Source organism: Mus caroli, chromosome 5 (assembly GCF_900094665.2).
Source record: "Mus caroli chromosome 5, CAROLI_EIJ_v1.1, whole genome shotgun sequence".
Taxonomy (NCBI): domain Eukaryota; kingdom Metazoa; phylum Chordata; class Mammalia; order Rodentia; family Muridae; genus Mus; species Mus caroli.
In genome coordinates this window covers 141,064,678-141,080,539 of record NC_034574.1, presented here as the reverse complement: position 1 = coordinate 141,080,539, position 15,862 = coordinate 141,064,678, and the positions used below count along the sequence as shown (strand labels likewise).

At 40.6% G+C, this 15,862-nt stretch overlaps 1 protein-coding gene across 1 annotated transcript in view; it reads right to left on the bottom strand.

Moving 5' to 3' along the window:
• The window catches only part of Pan3 (poly(A) specific ribonuclease subunit PAN3), a 121,241-nt gene that overhangs the window by 53,299 nt on the left and 52,080 nt on the right, over positions 1–15,862 (bottom strand). The window contains exon 5 of the mRNA XM_029477820.1: positions 6,793–6,940. Within this exon, the coding sequence (XP_029333680.1) occupies positions 6,793–6,940 (148 nt within the window). The remainder of the gene's footprint in view (positions 1–6,792; positions 6,941–15,862) is intronic.

The window sequence follows — 15,862 nt, the reverse complement described above, 5'->3', positions numbered from 1 at the left end:
AAGTGATTATGAGTCCTAAAGCTTCCTCCTATCCTGAACAACGAAAGTCCTATATTGTCCACTCACAGCATTGACTAGCCCAAGTTGTATCAGTCGTGTACTTTTCAGCAGTGTATGGTGGAGATGCCCACCCATAGGATTACTTTCCTTCCGACATCGCCATATCCTGATCTTCCCTTCGACCTAACAAGGCCTGCCCTGTAAACAGCAGAATTACTTCAGCCTTCACCCTCACAACGTTGTGTATAACACAGACATTAACCAACCCTATAGTCCTGCGTCACTCACCACCTGGCTCACAGCCCTTTATGCACACCTTCCTTTGCCTCTAGTGCTTGAAAAAAGCAGAGAAAGGCCCGGGCGTCCTCAGACTTGCCCTAAGACCTGAGATGACTGAGATGACAGGCTCTCTCTCCTGTGGTCTTTTCACTGGTAGCACTTACATTACTTCAAAGGAACATCAGAACACAGTGGGGGGCTTGCTTCAGCAGGAACAGCTAAGACTAGACTGTACAGCAAAAATGGGCATGCCCCACACACGTGTGAGAAACCAGCCTCACCAACATAGGCATGCGTGTTTTCTCTCACAAGCCGAATCTAGATTTTACAGTAGTAGAAAGGTAGTGAACTGGGGAAAGGACAGGAAGGCAGGAGAAGTAACAAACGTAAAACTCTTACTTTGTGCACTAGTACATAAAAAGATGAAGTGTTAGAATGAGCACATGAAAGGCTGGATACCACATTCATTTCTGGAAGCAAAAGAACCATTTTTTTTTTTCTTTCTCAGTTCATGTAGAGGTAGCTAGGTCAGTTATTGTAGCTGCTTTGATAGTCTTTTATCAGCAAAAAAAGGAGATAGAAGTGGGTTACAAAATTAAAATACAGGCTCAAAATACTTAAATAATACTTCAAAGTTGTCAATTGTAAGTACTTTGCATCGAAAGAGACAGAAGTGTAGCACGACTACTTAAGTAGTGTAACGTTGATCCTGACTGGAGAGAGGCCACAGGTCTAAGCTTTCCCACGTACTCTTCCACACGCAGCTTCTGGCTGACTAGAGAAATGTTGAGAAGAGATTTGAACACCTGCCCTCAACTATTTTATAACCAAGAAATGCACTTCTGTTCTATGTAGTCTCCGCATTGGGGAAGTGTGTCTACAGCTAAACCCACACTACTGTGACGCAAGATGGCAGAGCAGTTACCTGAAGCATCATCTCCATCCTACTGATCCACATAGTTGTTTCAATAGCACGTGGGCATACCGCCCCACCCCCAACAAGTGACCACTACTAGTTACTAGTTTCAGAAGCAGTACTCTAAACATGCGCAGCACGTGCAGGGGGCAATCTCATTTTAGTAATGTCAGTGTGTACAAGGCTCATGACCAAATAACCTAGAACTAAGTGCCCAGGATAGCCCTCCTCCCACAGCAGAGGTGCGGTCAGGACTCTTCACTGCATGTTTATGCAGAGGAGGAACAAGAAAGGGCGAACGACAAGGCCCTTTCCATGTGCCCTGTCCTCTAAGACAACTATATGCACATCTAAAAGACAAAAGACAAGCTAAGATTCAAATGATAACTGAGCAGAAAGAGCTACAACCATCCAGATGACTCCTGCAGAGTGAGGCCTGCCCCTTAACTACACAAGCAACCACAGCAGCAACTGTACTCTGTAGGCTTTCTCCACCGGTGTCTACAACAATAAGCTGAAAAGTGACAAGAAATGATGGTGCCTGGAGCTGTAAACCTATTTGATTAGAAGCAGGGAGAGGACGAACTTCTCTCTCTCCACACTCACATTCACCTAAGGCTCACAATGATCTAGGCTTTTGTTAACATACGTTCTCTCTGCCTCTCAGTTCAGTCACGAGCACAGTTCACTAATGCAGCAGGCTCTTGCCGACAGAACTCCCTTAATGTCCACCTATAAAACAAAGGTAAACTAGGTAGGATGTTTATTTCCACACAAGTATGGCAAGGAAGATCACAGGACATTCAAATCCCTCTCTAGTCTAATAGAAGAATCACCATCCTGTTTTTGTTATTTCTCTTCATAGTTTTATTTCTATAACTTGATTTCTACACCTTAAATGTCACTGAACAATACCATTTCAGATTTTAAACTGTCTTCATACAGAAACAAAGTAGTATATGGAAAGCCAAAGGACTATTTGGTAGAACTGTCCAGGTTTCAAATGTGTCAAGTCATATTCATTATCAACAATACAATCATATCTAAGAACTACAGGAGTTTGCTATCAATGTAGGTCACTGAATCTACCAAGTACCATTGAAGGGAACCTACCCCTTCCCATCCAGCCCCTCCCTTCAGCTCAGGAACAAGACAGCCAACAGAATGGAATGCACACTGGAAAACCACAACTGGACCTCTCAAGTCTAACAGGCAAATTAAGCAGGGCCCTCCCCAGCCAGTAGCATCTTAACTACTAGTAGCTAGTTAAGCCTTACCTGACATGACTCCAAGCCAGCTGCAGCAGCCACATCCCCCTCTGCGCCAAAAACGTCTTGCCTCTCAGTTTCCTGAAAATCCCAAGTAGGACAGGAATACAACCAGATAGCATCCCCAACCTGGGTATGGTCTAGAGTTTCACTGCCAGCAACCTTCCCCAGGAGACCAGTCTGTGTCTGCACCTGCACTCATGCAGCAGCCGCTTTGGGGACCAACTCAACATTAGAGGACAACAAAATGCTCCTCTGCTCAAAAACTCTTGACCGCCCTGATCTTAACAGTAAAATAACTGTTAACGTTTTACATTTGTTTTTAATTAAATAAAGTAATTCTCAAACTAGAGAACCTTAAAAGATTTGAAAGGTTATGCTGAACATACCTGAAAAACAAGGTGGTTACAAAAAGGACACATGCAACTTTAAAATAATACTTAACAAATACTTCAAAGCTGCTAATAGGAATGATCAGTACCTCACCACACAGACTTCTAGTTCTGATGCTCTGAAACTTTCTTGAGATTCGTTTGACTTACTCAACTATATAAATTAAACATTAATTCTTAAAAGTTCTTCAAAAATACTTACTGAATTATTAAAATTCTCTGTATTCAAGAAATGTACACCAGCTAAGAAATTATTTCCCAATAAAAAAAATTGGGGTTTTTTGAGTAAGCTTTCTTAAGCATTGCAAATACTTAAATTTGTGGTAGATTATAAATAAATAAATAACAGTACTTTATTAAAAATTATAGTACTTTAATCAAGAATGATCTCTATTAATAGAAATATAAAAACAATTCAGAGAAAACAATTCAGATGAAAATTTCAAAATAAATTTGTGGTAGAATTACTTAAGAATTTCATAGAATCAATTTTAGGATGGTCTTGAAAGATAATTACAAGGAAACGTGTTTGAATTTCTCTCCTGCCCACCATGATTATGTTTAGAACTCATCAATCTATGACTTTGCAATGTCACACTCTTAATGGACACAAGACAATTAAGGTCGGAGCCTCTGAACCTTCATGCTCTAACTCGGGAATTCTGAACCATCAGATGCCCGCTGTTGGTCGTTTCCAGCTGAACATAGCTGGATATCCGCATATGAATACAGCAGATACAGCAGGCAGACATAGCAGTGGGTTTCATTTTACTCACAGCATTATCTCATCCTTACAATTTATAGAAGGTATTTTTTTTAACCTATACATTTTGTCAATTTAATTATTTTTCCTGATTTACCCTCCATCTTACCTTTTAAAGAACAGCTCAGTTTTATGGATATACACATACATGAACTAATGTAAAGAAAGGAATTAAAACTGTGTGGAAAAGCCTGTAAAAGCATCTGACAAAGGCTAAAGAACTAGGAGCAGGTGATGAGTGACAGCCCACGACAGCACAGTTCAACACAACCAAGCATTTCTGTTTCCATTCCTCCCGCTGACATGTGAGCTGAGCTGCCTCGGTGAACCACCAATCAGTCCACAGCCTCTAAGCAATGCAGGCAGAGATTTCACAACTCGTCAAAAATGGCTGCTGTAGACAAGCCCTACGGAAACTGTTTCCATCTACTTAGATGCCTGGATCAGGTTGCAAAAGAAGCCAAATGTTCTACAATTTAGATGAATTAAGTCTCCCCTCTTCCTTGTCTCTGACAGAAAGCACAGACCTAATAGGCTATACAACTTTATTTTTTTAGCACGGAAGGGATCATCTGACCCAAACCATTCAAAATCATTAAGGTTTGTTTGTAATGTCCACATTTAAAATGTTGTCAGCATTAGTGAGCAAGAATGATGAAGCAGTTCATGTCCCCACCTCTTCCCCTTCACTTCTCCTACACCAGAGTGACAACAGCAGTATCAACAGTCCCACTCATCTGGCATCACTACCTCTAAGGCCGTGCAATGAACAACTGGCGCTTTCTCAGAACACGGATTCCTATTTCCCTTCAGTTCATGAGAATCAGGGCAGAGTAAGTACACGGCTTAGTGACAGAACCCTTGCCTCGTACAGATGAGGCCTTGGGTTTGAGCCCCACTCATGTAAAAACAAGCAAACAAAAAACCTAAAATAAAATTGGTAATAATGAGTATCATTAATAATGCTTACCACAGAAATTATTCTTTTTCTTATATTAAGCATAAAATTTGACATACGATATACTGACTGCTCAATCCAAAAGCCTGAAGGAATGGATGTTTGAAAATGTTCAAGTCACTCTTTTTCTTATTTATACATTAATAGCCATCTTTTTAGACTCAAGAATTCTTTCATTAAGCAGAGCAAGGTGTTCAGTCCCTAAGTCACGTGTGCACATGCCACGCACCACATGAGGATGAAGAACGCTACCCAGAAATGTATGCTGCTTCTATGACTCTCATCACGTTTAAACATGCTGTGGTTATATCAATTTGTTAACAGCCAATTAAAGCATGCTAATTCTTAGCTTACTAAGTCTATTATAAAATCAAAACAGCATTAGGAAAAAGTGTGACTTTTCAAAGTCAGCAAGTAATTTTCATGCTTAAAATAAATTATTTTCGTGGCACAAAAGCATTAAACTATCATTTCATAAACTTGGCACCTTCAAAACTTCCTAAAAATCAGTTCAGGAAAACCTTTGCTAATAGAACACTCTCTAGACCAGCTATATAAAAGTATTCTTATTAGACTGTGCTTGGAAAGTCAATTCTGAAAAAGGTGTTAACTAATGATTCCTAATTTTTGGAAGGCTATCAACCTCTGATAATAAAACCTGTGTCCAGAGGAAAATGCCTACTTACAGATAAAACCTATGAATAACCACAGGGGTTCTGAAAGCCCAGGCTAGTCCTCAGTCCGTAAGTGTAAACCACAGCCCAGGGCACTTTAAGTTGCAGCTCATGCTCAGAAGTCCAATGTGCACACAACAACCAAGACATCACATGTGTGGACTATAACCTAATCAACACTTTCCCCAGCCTAGAAATGTATTTGTGGAGAAAAACAAAATAGAATTGAAGGGTTTTTTAAATGATGCTCTGAAGGAAAAGCACCTCAGCTTTTCTTTTCTCATCTGAAGAATGAAGTTGTTAACAAGGTGACAGGAGGAGGAAAAGTATTAATAAATGTGCTTTCTCATCCCAGAACTTTTCCAAGTATCTAGCTTAGCCAACGATCATCCAAACAAGCACTCCTAACACAATGGCTGCTGAAGTCCAAGAGTTTATGTGTTCTGATACCAAACAGCCCCAGAGAAAATGGTTATGTCATTAACAGGAAGAAGACTGACTATTCTAACATAGGTATGCAGGACAGTAAGTTACAATTAACTCACCCTAGAGGTTCTGGTCTAACCTTTTGTAACTAATTGCAACTAGATGTGATCTACAAAGTTTGTGCTTGACAACTGCTAACTGGGTTATTAAGGAAAAAACAAACCATAATGCTTTAAATAAGTGTGAGATTTTGCAGGGGGCTGTGGACTGGCCACTGCCACACCGGTGCTACTCAGCATGGAGCCTTGAAAACAGCGCCTGCAGGCTACTAGAAAGCTTCAACACCACAAAGGGGCTGGGGACCTTTTCTAAGCCAAATGCTTTTAAATTTTAAATTCCTTGTAATATTCTCACCTCCTCATTTAAAAAGGCCTTTGCAGGGAGCATGGCACTGCAACCCGTAGCCCTGGTACATGTAAAGCCTGGATTCCTTACAAGGGCAACCCTCAAGTAGTCTCATCAATGATGTGCATACAATATTGATTTCTGATACAAGGATTTAACTAAGAAAATGTTTTATGACTGGCTCATTTCTGTTGATTCTTTATCAAAACATAATGGTTAATTTATGAAGCTCCGCAGAAGCACAGAAACCTCTGTAAGAATTTCTAGATGGATGCCTGACTGATACATAGATTGTGCTTTTGCAAGGGCTGTGACCCCACCTCACGGGGAGGTTTATATGCACGTTTGCATCTCCAGGCATTAGTGTGACACCTCGTTCCAGGGCAGAGAATGTTTGCTGACTCAACTACGAAGACCCACAAGAGAAGCCATGGGAAGGAACCAAATGGAAGGAGTGGTGGCAAGGAAATGGACAAGTGTAGAGAGAGCAAGAAAGGAGGGGGGCAGGGCTAGTAACACAAGCTTGTCATTCCAGCTCTGAGTTACTCGGCTCAGAGACTAAGGCATATGCTCTTTGTTGCAAAGTGAGTCATTCAAGTATACAATTTCAGTTCTAATAAAATTAAAAAACAAAAACAAACAAACAAACAAAAACCCCACAATGCTTACAGATCTGATACCTGAAACTCACTAGAAAGTTACTCAACTTACCTGGTGCTAATCCAGCAGTAGCAGGACTTCCCATGGATGGGTGAGAGAAAACTTGAGAGAAGGCAGACATATTTGACTGGGACACGTTACTCAGCCTGGAGGTTGATCCTCCTTTAGGTATAAATTCGCTTGCAGTAGGATTTGGTGTCTATTTGAAAATCAAATATAGGAAGTTAACACACTTTCGGCCCCCAACAGACATTTGACCCTACTAGGTATTACTCTTCAGTAGTTTACTCACTAAAAACTTACTCGGAGAGTTTAAGCCTTTCACTTTCAATACTTGAGTATAATTAACTTTCTTAGTGGAAATCTGATAATCATATCTGAGGTGAAAATGTTTCTGTGAAGAATTTAAACCTCCATAAAGCGTAAAATGTGCATGCATCATTTCTAAATCATCCTTATACATTTTTGAGAACTGGAGGTTGAGCCTACTTCAAAACTGAGCAACAACTTTCAAACGTCTATCCTTGAACCACTTCCCAGGATAAGAAAGATAGAGGCACCTTCTTTCTAAACTAATCACCTCCTTTATTGTAACAACAAACATTTCCCCAATGTGATATTATGCAAAGTCAAGGAAACACCTAAGGCAAACGTAAGAAGCAAGGACAAGAAAAACAAAATGTAAACTGTAGTGGCCCTGCTGTGTAGCATCACAGTGACTCCCCAGCACTTAGCACAGGGATTCCATGGGCAATGCTTTTACAGTGGCACTCCCATATAACTGCTTACTTATTCACTTTTGGCTTTAAAGACTACTAAAAATTATTACACTATGTTTTTAAGTTCATGTTTCTGTCCACTTGGAATTCTCACAAGATAGAAAATAAAAAGATGAGCTAATTATTTATAAAGCCTACCACAACTTTCTTATTAGATATGAATGATCTAAGAGTTCAGAAAGGGAATAAGCCTTAAATAAAAACTAAATCAATTAAAAACTTTAAAATAATGTTACTGGTAACTAAACTTAACCTAACTTAACTGGAGCTAACCTTAAGTTCTCTTACTGTGAATATCCTGGAAGTACAGTGAGGTGCTTCACATGCCACGTCTAAGACTTGAAATTCTGAAAGGAATAGCCACACCTAGTCCAAAATGTTTTCCAAAGAAAATTCCCTTTTTAATCATGTAAAGACATTAAGGAAAGAAAAATCTCCAAATACTGAAGTTTCCAAAAAATAGTGGCATATTCATGAAGTGGATGGACCAAACTTCTAGAACAGAAAGCAAGCCAATGAGAGTTGGTGGTACAGTGGCTCCAAGTCACAGGAGGCAAGTGACAAACCAGGAGGCACCAAGCATGGCAGCCCCTGTCTGCACCAGTCAACCCCAAATCTATTTTAAAAGAGGAGGGGTAAAAGAAAAGCTACCTGACATCTTATGTAAGAGTCCAAAATGCACCAGACATAGTGATGCACGCCTTTAATTCCAACACTCAGGAGGCAGAGGCAGGTAAATCTTGAGTTTGAGGCCAGCCTGCTCTACAGAGAGAATTACAGGACAGTCAAGGCTATACAAAGAAACCCCCGGTCTTGAAAAACCAAAAGTGGGAGGAAAAAAGTACAAAATGCCTAGGGAAAATGGCAACTTCAAGATTACAAGTTTATTAGAGAGACAATAAAACTAGATAGGGAAAATCATATACTTAGTATATTCCTAAAAAATAAAAAATTACCTTCTCCATTATGCTGTAATTATACTGACTGAAATAGACTACCAGATTTCCAATTTGAGTTTCTCCAATTTAAATCCATTTTTACTTCTTTCTAAAGCCCGTATTTTCTGTGTATGTTGGGAGAAGAAGCTGTTTGTGTTTGTACTTCTTATGAGAGTAAATGCTTCCATGTGGGGTTAGAAGTAAATATCTGCTGTTTGACTCTACCAGTCACACCTTAGTTTTAAAATGGCTTCTCGCTGGACCTAGGATTTACTGACTAAATGGGCTGGCCAGTAAGCCTCAGGAATCCTACCATTCATTCTATAAGCCTTGCAACTGGGATTACAAAAGCCTGTCATTACCCCTGGCGATTATGTGGGAGCTGGGGATCCAAACTTAGGTACTCATATTTAATAGCAAGCTCTTCACCAACAAAGCCATTCCCCAGCCCCATTTTTAAGGGTCCCTATAAAAAACAAAAGAGAAGGTTCACTGTTCTTACAACAATCAATCATCTATAAAAGGGCCCCAAACTCGTTACAGTAGAAGTTATTAAAATTAATGTATCTTAAAGTTAACACACTAAACTGAAACCACCAACCACCGAAACAAAAGCCCACCCAGTGTAAACAGGTGAAAAGGTCCTAAACCTTCATTTTTCCTGTTCCTCCTCTTAAGTAGGTGACTTGTGAGTTTGTTTAACTGTGAGAACTTGAGCTTAGAAATAAATAAGCTCAAAAGAATATAGGAATAAGCACATCTACTGACAAATCATGTTAGACAGGACAGAAAAGTATCGCGTCCTCTTTCCCTAACTTAAACTATTCTCATGGCAAAGCTCAGGAAGTCAGTCAATAGGATAAAAGGACACATTCAGGATAGTGGAGATGTGGCACCTACACACAAGAGAACTGCATAGCTTTAGTAAGGGAAAAATCAGGAAATCTGAAAGTAAATGGATGGAATTTCAAAGAATTATACTGACTGAGGTAATCCCAAATCAGAAAAGCAAAAGCCCCAAATTCTTGCTCATGTGTGGGTTCTAACATGGGATCTGTAGACATCAGTGTTCAACTTGGAAGCCAGGAAACTAGGAGGGGCCACTGGGAGTATGAGGAGAGTAGAAAGATTTTTAAAAGAGGAGGGATGGGCTGGTGAGATGGCTCAGTGGTTAAGAGCGCTGACTGCTTTTCCGAAGGTCCCGAGTTCAAATCCCACAACCACATGGTGGCTCACAACCAACAGTAATGAAATCTGATGCCCTCTTCTGGAGTATCTGAGGACAGCTACAGTGTACTTACATATAATAAATAAATAAATCTTTTTAAAAAAAAGGAGGAGGGATGATGATAGAATATGGGTGATACAAAATGTAAAGAAAAACGGGAGGAAGGTGTGGGGAAAAGGATGAGAAGACAGAGGAGATGTGAAGGTGAGGAAGCAATAACTAATACTAAATAGACTGGAAAACTGGATGTGGAAACTTTATTTTATAGGCTTTCAGGTGCTCGCGCTCTCTCCCTCTCTCTCTCACACACACACACACACACACACACACACACACACACACGAGTTTATAACTAACTAGTCATCCTACTCAAGGGACAGTGTTCCTCCTCGCACAAACCACAGGCTACCAAATAGACTCAATGCCAGGTTTGAAATTTTGCCCCTCAAATTGTTGCTCAGAGTTCCCCAGAACAATACAGGCTATTCCCACTGCCCTTGGCCTCCCACCAGAACCTGATAGTTAAGCCCCTATTACTGAAGACAGCACACATTTTGGTCACAGGACAGAAAAATCAAGCTAGTACTGACCTAGAAGGTAGTCTGTGGGCTGCTGGAAGAAACATCCTCAGTTTTACCCTCACAGGATCCTGCATGTTACAGTAACAGCGAGCAATAGCATGGATGCTGTGGAATAATGGCTTTCTGATCGGCTACGTGGTCCACTCCCCAGGAGAAAAGCCATGGCAGGTACTGCAGATCTGGTCAAGGACTATGGCTATGGGGCTTATAGTCCCCAGAGGTGAACTTTATTATCATAATGCAGTATCAAACTGGTCTCTAAATGACTATCTCTAGCTGCAGATTAGTGATGCTCTCAGCCCTCAGAGAAACATGTCTGTGTAGTGGGTGTAATGTGATTAACACATAAACTCAGAACTGGACAAAGTGCGGCAAAAAAGTGACATTGGAGCGCTCAGCCGGTCAAGAGAAGGGGATGGAGAAGACTGGGAAGAAATAGTGCCTTCTGGACAACACAGAACCAACTCAAGACTCACTCAGGACCTCAGAGTAGCTGTGGTGACCTATCCAAGACCAAAGAGCAAGCCATTCAGCATTCCAACAGAAAGGGGTTCCCATGCGCCCTCCTCTGGCTGAGGACCTATACTCAGCTGATGGCTGCTGGAAGAGGAAGAGTCTGTTTTCCTTTAGGAATGTGCTTCAATGAGTTGCCCAACACCCATTTGTATATGGGCAGCAAAAAACTGGACTCAGTGGATTACTTTTTTTTAAAAAAGGACATTGAGATGTAACTGAAATCGGGAGAGGCTCAGAAAGTTGAAAAGATGGATTCGAGGGTTATATCCATGATGAAATCATCATAGAATAAATTTTATAATAGCATTTTAAAAAAGATTTACTACTTAAGTCTATGTAGAATATGAAGTTTCTTATTTTACATATTAGGAGCAAATCCATAAGCAAAAACATCTAAACCTTTTTGTATTAAAGTAAATTACAGCTAGATGGTGGTGGCTCACACCTTTAATCCCAGCATTTGGGAGGCAGTGGCAGGTGGAGTGGATCTCTGAGTTAGAGCCACCCTGATCTACAGTAAGTTCTAGGACAGCTGGGGTTACACAGAAACATTGTCTCAATACATACATACTTATATACATACATACATACAGGGCAGGCATGGGGAGGGGAGATAATTACAGAGTTCATTTCTCGGTAGATGTGATGGCACATACACTATTAGCTTGAAGCCAACTGCTCTACAGAGCTAGTTCCAGGTCAGGCATGGGTACACAGTGAGACCCTGTGTAACACACTAAATATAATTCTACACTGAGGGCTCATCAAATAATTTAGTGTCTGTCATTCAGTTATCGTTCACTTCATCTTGTTAAATCCCTGTGTGTGTGTGTAAAAAAAAGGAATATGCCCCACAGATCTACATTTGTCGTTTTGTTCTTAACTCTGTGAGAGTAGGTGGGGGATGTGACATCAGGGTGAGTGTCAGCAGAGGCCAGAGCATCAGATCCTGGAGCCAGAATTACAGGTAGCTGTGGGCTGCCCTACATGGGTACTGGGACTTGTACCCTAGCACTTTAAGTGCTCTTAACCACTGAAGCATCTCTCCAACCCTGCCCTACCCCCCAATTTTTTTTTTTCCTGTTCATTTCTGCTCCGAGTTCATTTTCATTGAGTGTGCCTTACCATTTTGTTCCTAGTTTTTAAGGCTGAAGCTATAATCACTTATTGTAAAAAAAAAAAAAAAAAAAAAAAAAAAAAACCAAAAACCACTTTCCTATCATTTCCTATCATTATTACCAACTTAGTGGCATCCTATATCTTTTGATGTATGTTTATTCGGTTTGAAACATTGTCCAATTTCTTTTTATTTCTTCTTTTTATTTCTTCTTTGACCCCTAATTAATTAAAAGTATGTCACCGATTTCTAATTCCACTATGGTCAAATCATATTTTATGATTTGAGTTCTTTTACATTTATTGAGATTTGCAGAATAATCCAGAATTGGTCTTTATCTTGGTCTTGAGATACACACACACACATTCATACATGTACTTCGACTGTTGCCAGGCAGAATATTCTATAAATGCTAATTAGGTCAACTTGGTTTTTAAGAGTTGTTTAAAGCTCTAATCTCCCACTGCCTTCTTATGAAACGAGCAAACAGCCTCAGCCTCCCTACCTGTTACCTGTTTCTCTTTGCAGTTCTATCAGGCTTTGTCATCTGTTAGTAACTAAATCAACAATAGAGAATGACCTGTCCATCCTCCTAACAGCTAGCTAAACAGTACTCTGTACCTCTTGTGTATCATTTTATTTGGTGTTATTTTATGCTCCAAAGTCTAACTTGTACCACATAATGTGTAAATGTCCTAGCTATCTTTTGAGCAGGATAGTGGATCTTCTAATATATATCTAATGTAGATTTCTTTTTGTCTATGTTGAATATGTGTGATTTATTCGTAAGCACCTGGGGCAGGGCGTACAGGGTGGACACATCCACGTGCAGCCCAGAATAGATGTATGGACTCTTCCTCTACTGCTCTGAAATGAAATAAAATGCTCTCACTGAGTGGGCGTGGTGGCCATTAGAAATAGGGTTGGGTTTAAAGCCATTACCTGATTTTCTGGTTCCATCTGAGCAGCCCCCCTCCCTGACCCTGAGTATTTTTTCATTTATCTCTTGATGAATTAAGCTAAAACTATGTTCTGCTGTTGTAATAATTCTCTCAGGGTTTGAAATATGTTTAGATTTTCAGAAACTGTCTTACGTTTGCTGAGGCCACCATAACCAAACACTGGACACTACAAACAGAAATCCATTTTCTAAGTCTCACAAGCTAGACATCCAAGATCAAGGTGGTACCTACCACCAGAGGTTTTTCCTGAGGCTCTCTCTTGTAGACAGCTGCTTTCTCATTTAATCTCCCCAGATCTGTACTCCGTACATCAGAACCCTGGTCTCCATCCCTTTATTAGAAAACTAACAACTACTCTGGCTTAGGGTTTCACCCTGTGACCTCATTTAGCCTTAGTAATTCCCAAAAGGCCTCATTCTCCACTTATAGTCATGTGAAGAGTTAGGCATCAACATATATAAATGGAGGATAGAGGGGCATAATTCAGTTCATAACACTTATCATCCAACTCAACTAATATCTCAAGATATAACGAAAGGAAAGTATCATTTCCATTTCTCCCTTCAGACTTTACTATTGTCATTTTTAACAGTTATAAATCCTACATATTTTATGATTATTTTGAACAGCCAATTCTCTTTCAAAAAGAAATGAGCCATTTTTCTTATAATTTATTCATATTATTTTTGCATCAGTTGTAGTTATTTAGATTCTGTAGAGAAGAGAATCCATGGGAATTTACTTCTAAAATACTTACTTTAGTATTAAAATATCTGGTGGTATTGTTTTTGTTTACTTGTTTGTCTTTTACCCCCAGGAAAGGGAGTAGGTCTGGCTATGCAGCCCAGGCAGGCATTCTACTCACAATCCTACTAACTCTATATTGGGGCTACAGGTCTTGACTCTTTGGCTTTTAGGAGTCTGAAAACTTGCACATCATTTGTCTTTGCAGACCAGGGCCTTGCACATCCTAGACAGAGCTCTACCACCGACACCACTTGATATTTTGCTTCTTGAGAATTTTTAATCTGAAATGATGGGTCACAAGAGAGACTGCCTTTACCAAAGCAACATCTTACATGGCCATAGCACATCTCCAAAATCATAGGGATTAGGCCTAATGTAATCATTTTAAACTAAACTACAAATCTAACTTGAGTTTCACCGAGTTCTAAAAGTGTTCATTTGATTACATTTTCATATTTTTCCAAAATGCAGAATTTTAATATGGCATGTTTTCTGCTTCCTGTATATTAAAGCAATCTGAGCTACGTGTGGTCGCATATACCTTTAATCCCAACACTCAGGAGGCAGGAAGAATTAATTCTCTCTCCAAGTTTGAGGTCAGCCTGGTCTATATAGTGAGTTCCAGAACAGTAACAAAGATGCATAATAAGGAGACCCTTTTTCAAATCAAATGAGAAAAAAAGCTGATGCTGCACTGACAGCTTGCATTATTTCCAGTTAGAAAGATGCTACTTGAACACAAAGCTGTGTCTTCCCCCAGCACTGTTAGCCTGGTGCTGCTTAGTGCCCTCTGTTTATTGTATTTTGGATTCTGATTCTGGGCTAACTTCATCTATAGGTTTAAACTTTTTATCAGCTTCAGAAAATGCTTGCCCATTAATTCTCAAAGTGATTTTTTCTTTACAACTCCATCTCTCTTCAGGAATAACAATCAATTATATTAAAGCAGCTAACAGTGCCTCATACCTTTTTTTTTAATATATGGTCTTGTCTTTAAGCCCATTCTTCTACAAACTCTAACCACCCATCATTCCTATCCAATCTCTGTACCTTTTATTGACTTGTTGAGTTTCACATCATGCTCCCCATTTCCACTCATCTCCCCGTTCTCTCATATCAACTTTTCCCTTCCAACTTATTACAAAATAAAACACTCACAAACAAACAATAAAAAAACAACAACAAAGCATAGAAAACATCTCATTATGGAAGCTATAGTGTATCACAGTGTGTCCCACAGTATATCCCTCTGTCCATACATCTTCTCTTGCAAATGTTCGTTGTAATGAGTCATTGGTCTGGTTCGAAATCTCTGGTTTCTATGCCATCATCAATACTGGATCCTATAGGAAGTCCTGGTTATTCTATTACTGTCCTGTGTCATGAAGATCCTGCAGCTTTGGAGTAGCCAATCTCAACAGTTTGCAAATGATTTAGATTTGGGAGTGGGCCAATTAATTCAGAGCCCTGGAGCTGGGCCTGGGTGGTAGTTGAGCTGGTCAACCTGACAGCTCTCCCCACAACCAGGGTAGGCTCTCTACCACTGCTCTCTCTGGTTTAGGTCACCAATGCCTTCATGACAGTGACAGGAGACAGAGTCACCTCTCCTGTTCTCATGCCCTCAAGGCCAGCTCACTGGCACTCACGCCTCCAGAGCCAGCTCCACTGTGTTGCCAAGTCAAAGTGCGGGGCAGGGGGCTGGTGAGATGACTCAGTGGGTAAGAGCACCCGACTGCTCTTCCAAAGGTCCAGAGTTCAAATCCCAGCAACCACATGGTGGCTCACAACCATCCGTAACGAGATCTGGCTCCCTCTTCTGGAGTGTCTGAAGACAGCTACAGTGAACTTACATATAATAAATAAATAAATCTTTAAAAAAAAAAAAAGTGCGGGGCATATTCTTCCAAATGCTGCAGCCTGCAAGGAGCTGTGCCTTCTCTCCTGCTCTCACACCTTTGGGACTGGCTCACCCATGCCTTTACCATCATGGCCAGCTCCACTGTGTTGCCCAGGCCAGGTGCAGGGCCAGTTCTCCCCAGTGCTACAGGCAGTAGAGGGGGCAAGGACAGTGTTCCTGTTCTCATGGCCCCAGGGCCAGTTCCCACTTCCACACCCATGTCACCTCATGCTAGCCCAGGGGCAGGGCTAGTTCTACCATGCTGCCCAGATGAGGTACAGGGCCCACTCTTCTGAGTGCCGAAACCAGCAAAGAAGAGGTCACCCAGTCTCATAAACTCAGAGTCATCCCCCCCC